Genomic DNA, 15,923 nt, shown 5'->3' with positions numbered 1-15,923 from the left:
AGTGTCACTAGGGCATCTTCAAGAATGGTTTATGAATAATTGGTGTTATTGGACAATAGTGAGATCTTTGCTGTATATATGGAGAATAAAACTTCAGTGCTTGAAATTACCATTGGGTATAAAAAGTGTAATTTAATTGCAGAGAATAAAAATTTATTCCCAAAAGGTAAAAATGTAAAAATTCTTGTGCAATATTTGTGCTTTCTGTAATTGAAAGTTTGTTCTTCTTGCCCCTGTGCTTCAAAAATGTTGCATTAAATGTAAACTTGTAAACAAAACTTAGTTTCTATTGTCATGAATTTTGGTTATGCTTTACCCGTGTAAATTGCTGTGCCAACGTTTCCTATTCAATTCTGCTGTCAGCTGTCATGCAGATGCACTCTTATGACGCTAGGTAACTGTTGAGCAAGTTTCTGAATTCTCCACCTTTTATATGAAATTAATTGTGTTAATCAATTGTTCATGGACAGTGCTAGGTGAAATTTACCATTATAATTAATTTTCCTTATCATACAAATTTCTTTTCCAGATACTCTTATTTCCTGTCTCTCAATTTTACAGAGTAAAAGAGTGTATAAATGTTTCTAATAAAACTCAAAATTTAAGTCCTGCTATTGGCCTGTAATGATCACATATTATGCCACATGGTGGCATTTTACCCAGAATTAACCAAAGTGACTTCTGAAAATCAGATTATCACAACTTTCCTTCAACTTAAAAATTTTTAAATAATTACATTATTCACAATTTATAATTACATTTATCAGCTGAATTGTCTTTTGTGCCTTTCAATGCTTTAATGAAAGGATTTACTTGCAGTCTGCAGACTCTTCCAATAGTCTAGCCTGGACTTGATATTTTTACCCAGGGCTGTGACTGTATTATCTGTATGCAATGGTACAGCCTGAGCATCTGGAGTGAATGCAATTTCCTGAGTTGCATTTAGAGACCTGAACTGCTCAAATATATTTCTTCAGTTTGGGGCAGTTTCCTGTCCTGTTATTTTACCAAATAATTTAATGGACAGGCAAATTCCTGATGGTGCCATTCTGTAACTAGCTAATAGGAACTGAGCAAGGAGGTTTGACTGACTTCACAAGGTCACTCATGGCACACCATTCTGCCTTATCAAATTGCTGTGGTGCTGAAATATGGATTTATAATATTTGATCTTGAAGTTGGAGATTCCTTTTATATATTAAACTGAGAAGATGAAGGTGGAGATTGAAGATAGGTTCAAGTTTCATACAATGGTAAATAAAGAATAAACTTGCATTTATATAGCACCTTTCAAGACCTCAAGTTGTCCCAAAACGTTATAGCAAAGAAAACATGCAGCTAGATTAGTAAGTTAGACTTTTGTGCATGAAAAAATTTTGGCCGCAAAGATGCTGCAAGTGCAAGCTGGTGACAGTCCAATGAACGCAGCAGGGCATCTGGATTCTAGTTGGAACAATGAGACAAACACTGGACCTTGTTAATCAATGAAATAAAAGGATTGAGAAATAAAAAGAGGGAAGACTGAGAAAGCGGATGTACTAGAGTGGGTGAATTCAATGCCAACTCTGATATAGAAAGATTGATTCAAGAGAGGAAGAAAGAGGCAAAGGAAAGTAAGGAAGAATTTAAAATTTTACTTTCTTTTAAAATCTAAAACATTTCACGACCTGAATGAATGACACTCCACACTTATAATTGCTTCCTCTCTGGACAAGAGAGATTGATTGGAAATCATTAACAGTTATCACATAGTTGAGAGGGCATTTATACTGTTGGTTTCAAGACTTAATTTTTTCATGGCAATTTAATGGACAATTCATGTGCAATTGTAGCAATTTCATGAAAATCATCAAGGTTTTCATAAAGCTAACAGCAGAGTGCTGCAAATCAGCCAGAAAGTTGTGCAGGTTTCAAGTCATGGGGTATCTCATTTTCTCTAGAAGTTACTGGTATGTTGTTTAGATGCAGTTATTTTTTTAGTAAAATTTGGTCTAAAATGGGCACCTACGTTAATATGTGTCGAAGCTTCAGTTTTGAGGTCAAAGTTTTTGAAAAATATCTTCTTTGTTTCAGGATGAATTTAAGACATGGTTTCGGGCGAAGGTTTACAAATTCCTTTCTCCTGGGATAGATCCAATTGAGAATTTGGAACCCCGACTTAGTAAATCTATGGAAAATGGACTTGGAAACCACACAGCTGGGCATTCTGTCGACCGCAGCAAAATGCTGCTGCTAGGAAAAATACCAGAGACTGAAGCAGTGCTGGTAAGAGATCATAGAATCATTTACATTATAGTACAGAAAAAGCCAATTGGGCCCAGGCAACTTGTGCTACTACTGATTATCTACTGTAATCTAATTTCCTTGTCTTATCCTCTGTCCTTGTACATTCCTTGTATATTCCTTTTCAGTACTTAGCAAATCTACTTTGTGATATTATTGTCTCTGCTTTAAGAGTTGCTAAAACATTCTATGTTCCAATAAGCTTCTGGAAAATTTCTTTTAACTATCTTCTTTATCCTTTGAGTAAGAATCCTTGGTCAATGCCCTCTTGTTGCTGATTCACAAACCAGTTGGAACAATGTTTTAGTATTTGCCTCCATATTCTCTATGAATTTTTGAAAACTTCTATTAGGTGTATTGTGAGAAAACACAAATTTTCAAGCCTTTGTTCAGAGCTATAACCTTTTATTTCTCATATCCCCATAGTGGTTTTACATTGTAATCATAGGATGGCTCCACTATCCCCCTATAAATGAATGCCCATAACTGTATGGAGTACTCCTGACTGTGGCTTAACTAGTGACTCAAAAAAAATCAACATTGCTTTCTTGGCTTTTATAGTTAGTGCCCATATGTATAAAACCCCAAATCTCATTTGTCTTTATACACCGCCTTTTTTAAACTTCTATTCTAATTGTTAAAGATCTACATATCACCATTCATGGATAATTCTGTTTCTCCACTCTGTTAAAAGTTACTATTTATGCTTCCTTTCAGTGCCCCTTTCCACCAAATGTACCACTTCTTGTTTCTTTGCTTTTTTTTTTAGTTTCTCTCCAATTTCCCCTTATGCCCTCTGTGAACATCTTGTTGCTGAGACTTGCTTATTGTTTTCTAGATCTTATTCCTACCAAACTGCTGACCACCTAACTTCCACTCTTGCCTCTTATGTTAGCTGGCATTATTGATGGCTCTTTTCCCTTCAAACCTGTTGTCATTGCCCTTTCGCAGGAACCTGAAAGTCCCTGTGCAGGCTGTGCACAAGTTAACCCCTTTTAGTTACCACGCATGTGCAGCTGTGCAGAAAAGAAGTTAAAGGGGACGCACTTAAGACAAATAACCCACGCACTCACAAAGAAAAAAATGAAGTGTATGTTTCCCTTGACCCATTCTTTCAAACTACTGCTCCATCGCCAAACTTCCTTTCTTCTCAAACTCTTTACATGTTGTCACCTCCCATCTTTCCCAGAACTTGTTTGAATCCCTCCAGTGAGGTTTCCATTCGTAACATAATACCGAAATGACTCTTACCAAAGTCACTAATGATATCCTAATTGGCATGACAAAGGTAAATTATCCCTCCTACTCTTTCTCAACCTGTCTGTATCTTTTGATGGGATTGATCAGGACATTCTGCTCCAGTGCTTCTTCACTGCTGTCCAGCTGGGTAGGACTACACATGCTTGGTTCCATTCCTATCTATCCAATCACAGCCAGAGAATCACCTGCAAATAACTTCGTCCCAATTGTTCACCCTCACCTCTAGTGGCCTCCTTATTTCTCATCTATGTACTGCTCTTTGACAACATAATCTGAAAACAGAACAGCAGTTTTCACATGTATGCTCATGCTGTGGAGCTCTGATCACCCCCATCTGTCTTGATCCCTCCACTATCTCTAAGCTCTCAGACTGCTTGTCTTAAGAGCATTTTAAAACAAAATATGATAAAAATAGATATTAAGTCAAATCACCGGAAGCTTGGTCAAAGAGGTAGGTTTTAAGGAGCAGCATAGGGAAGGAATTCAAGAACTTAAACCCTAGGCATGGTCACCAATGGTGGAGCAGTTTAAAATCTGGGATATTCAAGAGGTCAGATTTAAATGAGTGCAGATATTTCAGAGGCCATGGAGGGATTTGAAAATAAGGATAAAAATTTTAACACCAAGGTATTGCTTGACTGGGAACCGATATAGGTTTTTGGGCACAGGGTGATAGTGGATCGGAACCTGGTGTGAGTTAAGACACAGACAGCAGAATTTTGGATGACCTCAAGTTTATAATGGGGAGAAATTGGGAGACTAGCCAGGAGCATTCTTGAATAGCCAAATACAGAGGTAACAAAGGCATGAAGGACTGTTTCAGCAGCAGATGAACAATGTTACGGAGGTGGAAATAGGCAATCTTAGTCATGGCGCGAATGTGTGGTCGGAAGTTCATCTCATGGTCAAATATGATGCCAAAATTGCGAACAGTCTGTTTTTTCTTAAAACAGTTGCCAGGGAGAGGAATGGAGTTGGTAGGTAGCGAATGGTGTTTGGCGTGGGTACCAAAAGACAATTGCTTCAATCTTTCCATATTTAATTGAGAATTCTACTCATCCAGTTCTAGATGTCGGATAAGTTTGATAATTTTGCAACAGTGAAGGAGTCAAGAGCGGTGGTTAAGTAGAATTGGTTGTTGTCAGCATATATGTCAAAGCTAACGCTGTGCTTTCAACTATGTCACTGAGGGGCAGCATGTGGATGAGAAATAGATGGGGCCAAGGTTAGATCCTTGGGGGACACCAGCGATAACTGTGGGAGCAAGGAAGAGAAGCCATTCCAAGTGATACTCTGGCTATGATTGGATAGATTAAGAATGGAACCAGGTGTGATCACCCACTTAACTGGCTGACAGTGGAGAGGGCTTGGAGGAAGATTCCGTTGTCAACCATGTCAAAGGCTGCAGACAGTTTGAGAATGATGATGAGGGATAATTTACCTTTATTTCAGTAATGTAGGATGTCTTTGCTAAGAACGATCTTGGCACTGTGGTTGGGTGGAAATCTGAATAGATGGTTTCAAACATGGAGTTCCAGGAAAGATGGGAACACATCCAAGGACTTGAGAGAAAAGGGAGGTTGGAGATGGGCATTGGTTTGCAGATGTGATTTAGGTTTGGTTTATTTGATGCGGGAGTGATGATGGCAGATTTGAAGGAGAGAGAAACAACACCTGAAGAGAGAGAACATGGTGACCAGGGAGGGAAGTTGTATGGTAAGCAGTTTAGAGGGAATAGAATCGAGGGATCAGGAGTTGAGTCGTGGACAAGTTGAGTCCTGAGAAGGGCTGAGGGGTAATAGGACAGAAAGATGCGAGGGCCAGAACCAGGCGGACATTAGAAGAAGTTTGGACTGGTGAGCTAGTGGAAGTGAGGGACATGAAGAAGAAAACGTGAAGAGTGGGCAAAAGGAGGACTCTGAGGCAGTAGCAGCACCTAGAAAAGCGGATGAAAAGAGGATTCAGAGGCAGTCAGCAGCACCTTGAAGAGCGGCAAGAACTTAAAGTGCTGCAAGAGGGGCGAGAGAGATCAGCGGGAACTTAAAGCAAAGCAAAAGATGGGGGGGAATGGCTGTGGACCAACCAAGTTCTGAAAAAAATCAATGTCTGATGTTACAGATGTAAGGGGACTAAGACCTCACACTCTATTTTTATAATCCTCATAGCTACTTTCTAAAATTCTAAAATGACCTTTTAAAATGACTGAAGCTATGTCTGGCTGGGAGCCTCAAACAATAAGAGCCCTTTGACAGTATCACAGCATCTTGCGCCTTATATCTCTGAAGAGATGTTAACGACCCCTGTGGCCTGCAGGAACCAAATTCAAAGGGAATTATGCAAAGGCCATCTATATTTCATAAGCCAAGCCTGGCCACTGATGTCTACTAGGACAAAGAACCCTGCAACCTTCCTTTGAAATTCTTAATGGTTGGAACATCAACAATCTGAGGAACCCAGACAAAGGAATATACAAAGGAATATGAGGACTCGAAACGTCAACTTTGCTCTTCTCCGCCGATGCTGCCAGATCTGCTGAGTTTTTCCAGGTATTTCTGTTTTTGTTTTGGATTTCCAGCATCTGTAGTTTTTTGTTTTTATAAAGGAATATACACCCTTTGTGAAAGTCAAAGTGACATGACTCCCACCCCCCCTCCCAGCTGGGAGAACCAGTTATAATTTGCTGTACTGCGAATCAGTCTGTCATCTTCCATCTACCAAGCAGCAGCACAGTACAAAGGCTCTGTCCAGGTTTGAATGCATGTCCCCATCTACACTTTCTATTGGGACTTCTGAACTTCAATACCATCACCTGCAAGACTAATTCATCTCTGCGTGCCTATATCATCGTGGAAGTCAACTCTACTGGAAAAGTGAATTATGCAGCATCAGTTCTGGAGTCATGTGAAACAATAATTCCTCGCTCTGTGGTCTTTGCCCTGTAAATCTATCTTTCTCTACCTCTCATTTATTGTATGAATGTACTGTGGGATATGGAGCGACACCCCCCACCATCCCCCCCACCCCCGCCATCCCCAATGTTTTGAGTGTGTGTGAATAAACTAACCCTCTGAGTTCACCCTATGTCAAGTTTGCTGTGGGGTTATTAGATCACACCAAAATTGAAGGATTGGGAAATAGGCTACCAGTTATAAAGGGGGAAATCAAAATCAAAACACCTTTGTCTTTACGGATGGGTGCTAAGGGGAGAAATCGGGAATGTTTAAATTAAACCCCCTCCTGTCCATGACACAGGGAAACAGGTAAGTGATTGGTTGATGAGTATTTTGCTTATTAGCTTGTTTTTCTTTGAAAATTTATGTAATTTATTATTGATTGTAAGATTTTATTAGTATTAAATAACTTTAGCAGTAGTAATGTTTATTGGAAGAAGTAAGGTATATTAATTCTAAATTAATTTAGAAAATAAATTAACACACAAAGATGGGCAGGGCCGATGATGTGTTGGGACTGCAGAATGTGAGAGTTCCTGGATGCCAGTGTGATCCAGGGCAAATATGTCTGCAGTAAGTGTCTGCAGTATGAGGAGCTTCGGCTCAGAGTTATTGAGCTGGAGGCTGAGCTGCAGACACCATGATGCATCATGGAGGGGAAAGTTACCTGGGCACTTTTTCAGGAGGCGGTCACACCCCTTAGGATAGGGCCTTCTGATTTTGTCAGTGGTCAGGGACAGGAGGGTATGACTGCAAATGAGGCAGACCCATAAAGTAGAAGTGGAGGAGCCTCAGCCTTTGCAATTGCCCAGCAGTTCAAGCTCTTGCAGCCTGTATGGATGAAAGTGAGAGCTACAAGGTGAATGAGCAAACTAACCATGACACTATGGTACAGGAAGCCATTCAAGTGGTGGGAGGTAATAGGAATGTTGTGGTATAGAGGGCCATATAGTCAGAAGGATAGACACAGTTCTCTGCAGCCGTGAGCGAGAGTCTGGACAGCTTTGCTTCCTGCCCAGTGCCAGGGCTTGGGACACCTGCTCAGGGGTGGAGAGGAACTTGTAGTAGGAAGGGGAGGATCAAATTGTCATGGTCCATATTGGTATCAATGACATAGAACTAGGAAAGAGGTTCTGCTTAGGGCCTATGAGCAACTAGGGGCCAAATTAAAAAGTAGAATCTTAAAAATTACCTGAGCCACTAGCTAATTGGCGTATATCAGATTAGCGAGATGAATATGTGGCTGAAAGACGTGTGGGAGATATGGGTTTCCATTCATGGGGCACTGGCACCAGTACTGGGGAAAGTGGGAGCTGTACCTTTGGGACGGGCTTCACCTGTGTTCTTGAGTCGTATAACTAGGGTGGTAGGGAGGGCTTGAAACTAAACAGTGGGGGAAAGGGATCATGCGAGAGGAGATGCAGTAAATCAAATGGAAACAATGAGGTAATAAAGCAGAGTAGCAATTTGCGTAATGATAACCAGAGTGGCAGGAAAGGACAGAATGTGCAAACTTAATGGTAAAACAACAGAGTTTAAAGCCTTTGTATCTGAATGCGTGCAGCATTCGTAACAAAATGGATAAATTGTCAGCACAGATAGAAATAAATATGTATGACCTGATACCCATTACAGTGATATGGTTGCAGAGTGACTAAGGCTGGGACCTAAATATTTAAGGCTATTTGACATTTCGAAAAGATGGGAGGTAAGAAGAGGTGGTGGGTAGCTGTGTTAATTAGGGATCAATTAGTACAGTAGTGAGAGATGACCTTGACTTGAAAGAGCAAGATGTAGAATCAGTTTGGGTAGAGATAAATAACAAAGGTAAGAGGTTACTTGTGGGAGTAGTTTATAGGCCCCCTTAGAGTAGTTACATGGTTGGACGGGGTATACAGGAAGAAAGAAATGGGGCGTGTAAGAAAGGTACTGCAATAATCATGAGTGATTTTAATCTACACGTAGATTGGGTGAATACAATTGGCAACGGTAGTCTGGAACATGAGCTCATAGAGTGTATTCAGGACAATTTCTTAGAGCAGTACGTTCTAGAGCCAGGGAGCAGGCTGTTCAGGACCTTGTAATAAGAAAGGACGAATCAATAACCTCATAGTAAAAGAGCCTGTTGGAGACAGCGATCATAACATGGTAGAATTTCATGTTCAATTTGAAGGGGAGAAGTGAGAGTCTAAAAGTGTGAAAACAGAACTAGCTAAAGTGAACTGGCAAATGAGGTTAAGGGTTAGGTCAATAGAGATGCAGTGGCAGACATTTAAAGGGATATTTCAGAATACTCGGATACATTCCAATGAGAGAGAAAAATTCCAAGGGGCGGATCCACTATCTATAATTGACTAAAAAAGTTAGATAGTATCAAAATCAAAGAAAAAGCATATACTTGCGTAAGGATGGGTGGCAGGTCAGAAGACTGGACAGAATATAAAGGACAGCCAGGAAAGACTAAAAGATTAATAAGGAGGGAAAAATTAGAGTATGGGAGAACGCTAGCTAGAAATGTAAAAACAGTATGAGTTTCTATAGATATTTAAATAAGAAAAGAGTTAACAAAGTGAGTGTTGATCCTATAGAAAGTGAGTCTGGAGAATTAATAATGGAAAAAAAAGAGATGGCAGATCAATTGAACAGGTATTTTGTCATCCGTCTTCCCTAGAAAGGATACAAGTAACATCCAAGAAATAGGTGTAAATCAGAGATTGGAAGGGAGGGAGGAACTCAGGAAAATTACAATCACCAGGGAAAAGTGGTACTTAGCAAATTGTTGGAGCTATGGGTTGACAAATCCCCGGGTCCTGATGGCCTTCATCCTAGGTCTTAAAATAAGTGGCTAGTAAGATAGTTGAATGCACATTGGTTTCAATTTTCAAAAATTCCCTAGATTCAGGGTATGTTCCTTTAGCTTGGAAAATAGCAAATGGTAACTCCATTTTTCAGAAAGGGAGGGAGACAAAAACCAGGAAACTACAGGCCAGTTAGAGTAACATCTGTCATAGGGAAAATGTTAGAAGCTATTATGAAAGACGTTTAGCAGGGCACTTAGATAAATTCAAGGTAATCAGGCAAAGTCAACATGGTTTTGTGAAAGGGACATCATGTTTAACCAATTTATTGGAGTTCTTTGAAGGAGTCACATGTGCTGTGGATAAAGGGGAACTGGTGGATGTACTGTATGTAGATATCTAGAAGGCATTTGATAAGGTGCCACATCAAAAGTTATTGCAGAAAATAAAAGCCACGGGGATCAGTGCTGGGGCCTCAACTTTTTAATTTATATAAATGACTTGGATGAAGGGACTGAAGCTATGGTTGCTAAATTTGCTGATGACACAAAGGCAGGAAGGTAAGTTCTGAAGAGGACACGAGGGCTACAAAGGGACATAGATTAAGTGAGTGGGCAAAGACCTGGCAAATGGAGTATAATATGGGAAAGTGTGAAATTGTCCATTTTGGCATGGGGAATAAAAAAGAAGCACATTACCTAAATGGTGAGAGATTGCAGAGCTCTAAGATTCAGAGGGACCTGGGTGTCCTAGTGCATGAATTAGAAAAGGCTAGTATGCGGGTACAGCAAGTAATTAGGAAAGCTAATAGAATGGCAGAGGTAAGTAGATTTTTGATAAGCAAGGGATGAAAGGTTATTGGTAGTAGGCAAGAGGTTGCCATCAGATCAGCCATGATCACATTGAATGGCAGAGCAGGCTTGAGGAGCTGAGTGGGCCACCGCTCCAAATTTGTATGTCTGTAAAAGGTAAGACAGTAGAGATGCAGTGGCAGATTTTTAAAGGGATAGCTAATAACTCTCAGCCAAGATTTATCCCAGTGCGAAAACAGATTCTTTGGGAAGGATGCATCATCCATGGCTGAACAAGGGAGTTAAGGACAATATCAAATTGAAAGAAACACTGTACAAATCTGCAAAGATTAGTGGTAGCTCAGACAATTGGTCAGATTTTAAGAACCAGCAAACAATGACTAAAACAATAAAGAGGGAGAAAGTAGAGTATGAGAGAAAACTAACTGGTAACATAAAAGCAGATAGTAAGAGTTTCGACAAGTATTTAAATAGGAAAATAGTAACTAATGCTAGTATTGGTCCTCTAGAGAGACTATCTGGGAAATTGATAATGGAAAACAAGGAAATGGCAGAGGCATTGAACGGGTATTTTGTATCTGTCTTCACTGTAGAAAACTTAGCAAACTTCCCAAAGCTGCTTGAAAATCAAGAGGTGAACAGGAGGGAGGAGCTTCCTCAAAAAACTCATAATAAATTAGTTAAACACAATTTCCCTTTCGCAAACCCATGTTGACTCTGCCTGATGGAATTAGAATTTTCTAAGTATCCTGCTATAACCTCCTTGATAATAGATTCTAGCAATGCTAGCCTAGCCAGCGACACCCACATTCCATGAATGAATAATAAAAATTTTTAAACAATCACCATCGCTAGGAAAAGGGGAAAACTGAAACCTAAAGGCTGACAAGTCCCCAAGACCAGATGGCCTGCATCTTAGAGAATGGCTGCTGAGATAGTAGATGCATTGGACATAATCTGCCATAATTCCTTACATTCTGGAAGGGTCTCAGTGGATTGGAAAATAGCTAATGCAACACTTTAATTCAAGAAAGTAGGGAGATGGAAAGCTGGAAACTACAGGCCAGTTAGCCTAATATCTGTCATTGGGAAATTGCTAGAATCCATTATTAAGGATTCTACCTTCTGCAAACTTGAGGTCACCCAGAACTCTGCTGCTTGTGTCCTTACTTGCACTCGCTTGTTAACCCTTGTGCTCACTAATCTATATTGGCTCTTGTTCAAGCAATACCTTGATTTTAAAATTCTCATTCTTGTTTTTAAACCCATCCATAGCCTCATCTCTCCCTCTCTCTCTCTCTCTCTCTTTCTATCTCAGTAATTTCTTCAGCTCCATAACACTCTGAGATATCTATGTTCATCTAATTCTGACCCCCGGTGCATCCCCTATTTTAATTGCTCCATGATTGAGGTTCGTGCCTTTAGCTGCCTAAGCCTTTAGCTGGAATTCACCCTCATCTCTCTTTCTTCCTGAAAGATGTCCTTAAAACCTACCTCTTTGACCAAGCTTAGGGCCAACTGCTTTAATATTGCTTTAATTTTGCTTTTTGGCTCTCCTGAAGTGCCTTGGGCCGAATGGCCTCCTTCTGTGCTGTAACTTTTTTATGGTTTCTACGGTTTTATTCTGTTAAAGCTGCTGCATAAACATAAGTTGTTTTGTTATTCAACTTAACACTATTAAATTTAATGTCTTTGTTCTCACCATTGTCTTTCAGGTTCGCTATTTTGTACATCACAGTGTAACGTACTTCTGGAACAACTTATTACAAAATTTTAAAGACTTAAAGTAAGACCATTTAACTTTTAAATGGAAAATCTAAAAAAAAAATTGAACACGAATTATATAGATTACAACATTTTTACTTAGATTAAAATCTGACCTTTTTAAATTAAATTTTCACCATATGACTGTGGAATGAGTAAGTTTAAATTCCAATTACATTATTTGTATGCTTTTAATTGTTTTAATAATAAATACATCAACTATAGAAATTATAATCACACAGCATTTTTATTTTCTAGGGGACTGTCTGAGGGTATTTCATGGTCTGCTATTCATGGCCAGCACGGTAAAGGACTGAGTAAAGAACTGGAGGAATATCGGTAAAGCATTATTAAATCTAATCATAAATTTGCCCTTCTGCACTGTTCATCTTCAATGGGCCTGAAGCTCCGTGGAGTGGCAATCAGAGTTGGATTGCCACTCCACTCCTACATATTTATTTTCAAATCTCGATCCTGTCTCGCCCGACCTTCCGACTCAGGCCAGATTAAAATTATGCAGGGCAGCGCACTCCTGGGGTCTTCTGTCGAGGGCTTCAGAGTCGGATGTAAGGAGGCCATGCCTATTTTTTTTACAGCACCGACTGCCTCGAGTCAGGCAACGGTCCAACCACTTTCAAGACAGGGACAAGGTAGGTTTGTCAGGCAAGTGATTAGAATTTGAGGGGTGAGGGTGGTGTTGGTCAGTCAGGTGGAGGGGGGGAATAGTATTTCTATGGGGGAGCCTCCCGGAGGTTCGGGGTTGGGAAGTGGTCAGGGCGGGGGCATGGAGTCCAATGCGGGTGGAGAGGCTAGTCGGGGCCGGGTTTGGGATGGGGGTGTCCCATGGGGGTGTATTTGATAGGGTAGGGAAATCTCAGGGGTGGGGAGAGACCCCTGGGCGTTCAGCGGCGTGGGGAGTCCCCAGCGCATCTTTGGGGTGCCCCCCAGATGCACTGCCCTGGAGCTCGGAAGTTATGGCCCAAAATGTTTAACGATTAGATTTACAATTAAATTGATTTCCTTTAATTATTTCTAACACATCTGTGATTTATTTTTCTGTGTTAACATGCTGGTAATTAATAATGGTCAGTTGTAGTTTTACTATTTAGTCTCATGGATTACTTTAAAACATCTTAATTACAGCTCATGTCTCTTCCAGCAAGTTTTTAACAATGCATTAGCCTGGAGTTATTAAAAGAATTACAGCTGCCTCTTTTTAAACATGTAACACCATAACCCTTCGGAGAACACACTAGAAACTTGAGAGCAACATTACCAAGATGCTTTTTTGCCTGGAATTTAAAATAAATGTGTTGAAACAGCTCCAACAACTTAAAATGTGTACTTTTCTGAGGTGCTGTTTTGAGGTGAGGTCTATTCTGATGGTTCAGTTGATATAAAAACTAGTGGCATTCTTCAAAGAGTTAGGAATTCACCTGGTGCCATGGACAACATTCCTGTCCCTGAAAATACCCTGTCAAAAACAGGTGAACTGATCAATCATTTTATTTATACAAAAGCAAGATACTGTAGATGCTGGAAACCTGAAATAAAAAATGCTGGAAATACTCAGCAGTCAGGCAGCATCTGTGAAGAGAAAAACAGTTAACATTTCAGATCTATGACCTTTCTTTAGCTATAAAATAAAGTGGCTTATTGATTCATATCTGGCCTCATCTCACTGATATGTGTTCATTTTGGATGCTGAAAGTTTGGTGAAGAACTTGGGGGCGGGGGGGGGACACAAATATGAAAGACACGATATCCAGCTTTGAGCACCGTTATTACTGTTAAGTCTCTGGTTATGCTATTGTATGCTTAGATATTGGGCAGTATGGCCTGAATGCAAGACTTGGGGGTTGGGAGTGAGTGCTGTGTCATTCAAGAGAAAATTAAAGGCAGGTCAGAAATTTGCAGTTCATTATGTACATTCACTGCCCTCTGCATGAAGTATCTGTCCATACTGTTTTTTTCACTCTCTTATGTTTGAGACTATGCCATCATGCATTGGTATGATGATAGCAAATGTACAAATATATTCTTTTCTTTATAAAATACAGTATTTCTGTCTATCCACATTTTCATTTTGTATAGGTGAACAAATAGCTTCTCTTTACCTCAAGAAAATTGAATTACAGTGTACTAAGTATATATTCAAAAATGTTTTGAATCCAAATTGGCCTTGAATTCTTGAAAATGAGCACAATAAGGAAATGTGATTGTGTATTGATTAGAGAGTTTATAGAAATTTGTTTATTATTGCACTAAATTGTATGGTTGACTTTTATTTCTGTGCAGAAAGGTGTTCTTTGGTGTGAATGAAATTGAAGTCAAAGTGCCTTCTATATTTAAACTCTTAATTAAAGAGGTGAGTATTGAAAAAAACTGTATTGGGAATTTGTCCATTGATATCCCCCTTCTGAAGCGTCATTAACTTTTAAATCCAAGTGTGATTGGTAGATTGCTAATAATTCAGTATAGAAGCATGAGACGAGGAGGCCATTCTGCCCATCAACCCTACTCTGCTTTTTCAGTTAGCTATGGTAGTTGCTCTTTCAATTTAATCCCATTTCCCTGCCTTTTTACATATTCTTGATGTCCTTTCTTTTTAAATAAGTATCTTTCTCCATTTTAAACACCTAGTTGACATAGCATGTCTGGCTTTCTGGGAAGTGTATTCCACGTTCTTGCAATTCTTTTGTTTGAAAAAGTTCATTTTTCCTTGACCTGTTTTTCATGCAAATAATTCAAATTCTGAGATGCCCCTATGTTCTGGATTCATTTATTTTAAGCACCTCAATTGTTTGCAGGCAATATAATGCAAGTTTTTATTGCTCAGACCCTTGACCCTTAATATCACCCCCATTATTCTTTATTGAACTCCATGAAAGGTTAGGATATCTTTCTGAAAGCCCCAAACACTGAGCATAATACTACAAAAGAAGTCTAATCTACACTATTTTTAGCTTGTACTTTTTATTTGCATTGAATGCTTTAAACTGATAAGCCAGCTTTTGATGACTTGTACGAGTATTATTGTATATCAATTATGTTCAATTATATGCAAGTGAAGGACATTAATTGGGATTTCACTTGAACACATAAAGAGATGCTTACTGAAAATGTTATGTGGTTGAGTTAGGAGGTGTATGCTTGTAATGTTTCATTCTGTAAGTAAATGTAAGACTAAGTAAATATTAGCTCCAATATCATCTAGTAAAGGATGATTTTATATGAATGCCTCAACCAGGACCCCTAGACCTCTTTGTTCATCTATGCCACACCCCATTTTTGCCATTCTTTGTGCAAAATTATATTATATGTATGTTTATTTTAAAAAGGAAGTAATGGCTGTAGGACCACTAGGGGATAGACAGGATAATACCACAGGTAACAAGAGAGAGATTGCAGAATTATTAAATAATTATTTCACCTTGGTATTTACCAGGGAGCCAGAATGGGCAGACATGATATTCAATGATGAGATGAGCAATGAGATAAGTGCATTTTGGGGATTTATTGAATTTGTTTATTTGAAAACTCAAAGACAGTAAAAACTCTGATCAGGATGGACTGCATCCACGTATTTTAAAAGAATCTAGGTAAGAGATATAGAGACATTACTACACATAATTAATTCATTAGAAAACTGTGTAGTGCCAGAGGACTGGCAGATAGCTAATGTAACACCTTTATTTAAGAAGGGGGACAGAACATGTTCAAGGAATTATAGACCAATCAGCTTAACAACAGTGGTAGGAAAATTAATGGGATTCCCTACCAAAGGAGAGAATAGAAGAACATTTAGAAACAAAAAATATTAAAAATATAATAATGAAAATTCAGCATTCAAAAGGGATTTCTTGCTTGACCAACTTTGAATTTTTTGAGGAGGTAACAGAGAGGGTAGACAGTGACAGTGCGGTAGATGTCATTTATTTAAATTTTCAAAAGGCCTTTTGATAAGGCACTCCATAAGAGTTGCAGCCTCTCTCCAACCCTATCTCCAAGTTGCAGCCTCTCCCCTCCCCGACCTCCGAGTTGCAGCCTCTCCC

General features: G+C 39.3%; 1 protein-coding gene across 5 annotated transcripts in view; it reads left to right on the top strand.

Moving 5' to 3' along the window:
- Window positions 1-15,923, top strand: part of LOC144693823 (polyamine-transporting ATPase 13A3-like) — a 176,470-nt gene that overhangs the window by 28,076 nt on the left and 132,471 nt on the right. For all 5 annotated transcript variants that reach the window (XM_078563888.1, XM_078563886.1, XM_078563890.1 and 2 more), the window contains exons 3-6: window positions 2,074-2,265; window positions 11,820-11,890; window positions 12,127-12,207; window positions 14,167-14,236. In XM_078563888.1, coding sequence (XP_078420014.1) covers window positions 2,074-2,265; window positions 11,820-11,890; window positions 12,127-12,207; window positions 14,167-14,236 — 414 coding nt within the window. The remainder of the gene's footprint in view (window positions 1-2,073; window positions 2,266-11,819; window positions 11,891-12,126; window positions 12,208-14,166; window positions 14,237-15,923) is intronic.

The sequence above is a fragment of the Cetorhinus maximus genome, chromosome 19 (assembly GCF_964194155.1).
Source record: "Cetorhinus maximus chromosome 19, sCetMax3.hap1.1, whole genome shotgun sequence".
Taxonomy (NCBI): Eukaryota; Metazoa; Chordata; class Chondrichthyes; order Lamniformes; family Cetorhinidae; genus Cetorhinus; species Cetorhinus maximus.
Note: the sequence above shows the minus strand (reverse complement) of the source record. Positions and strands in the feature narration are given on the sequence as shown.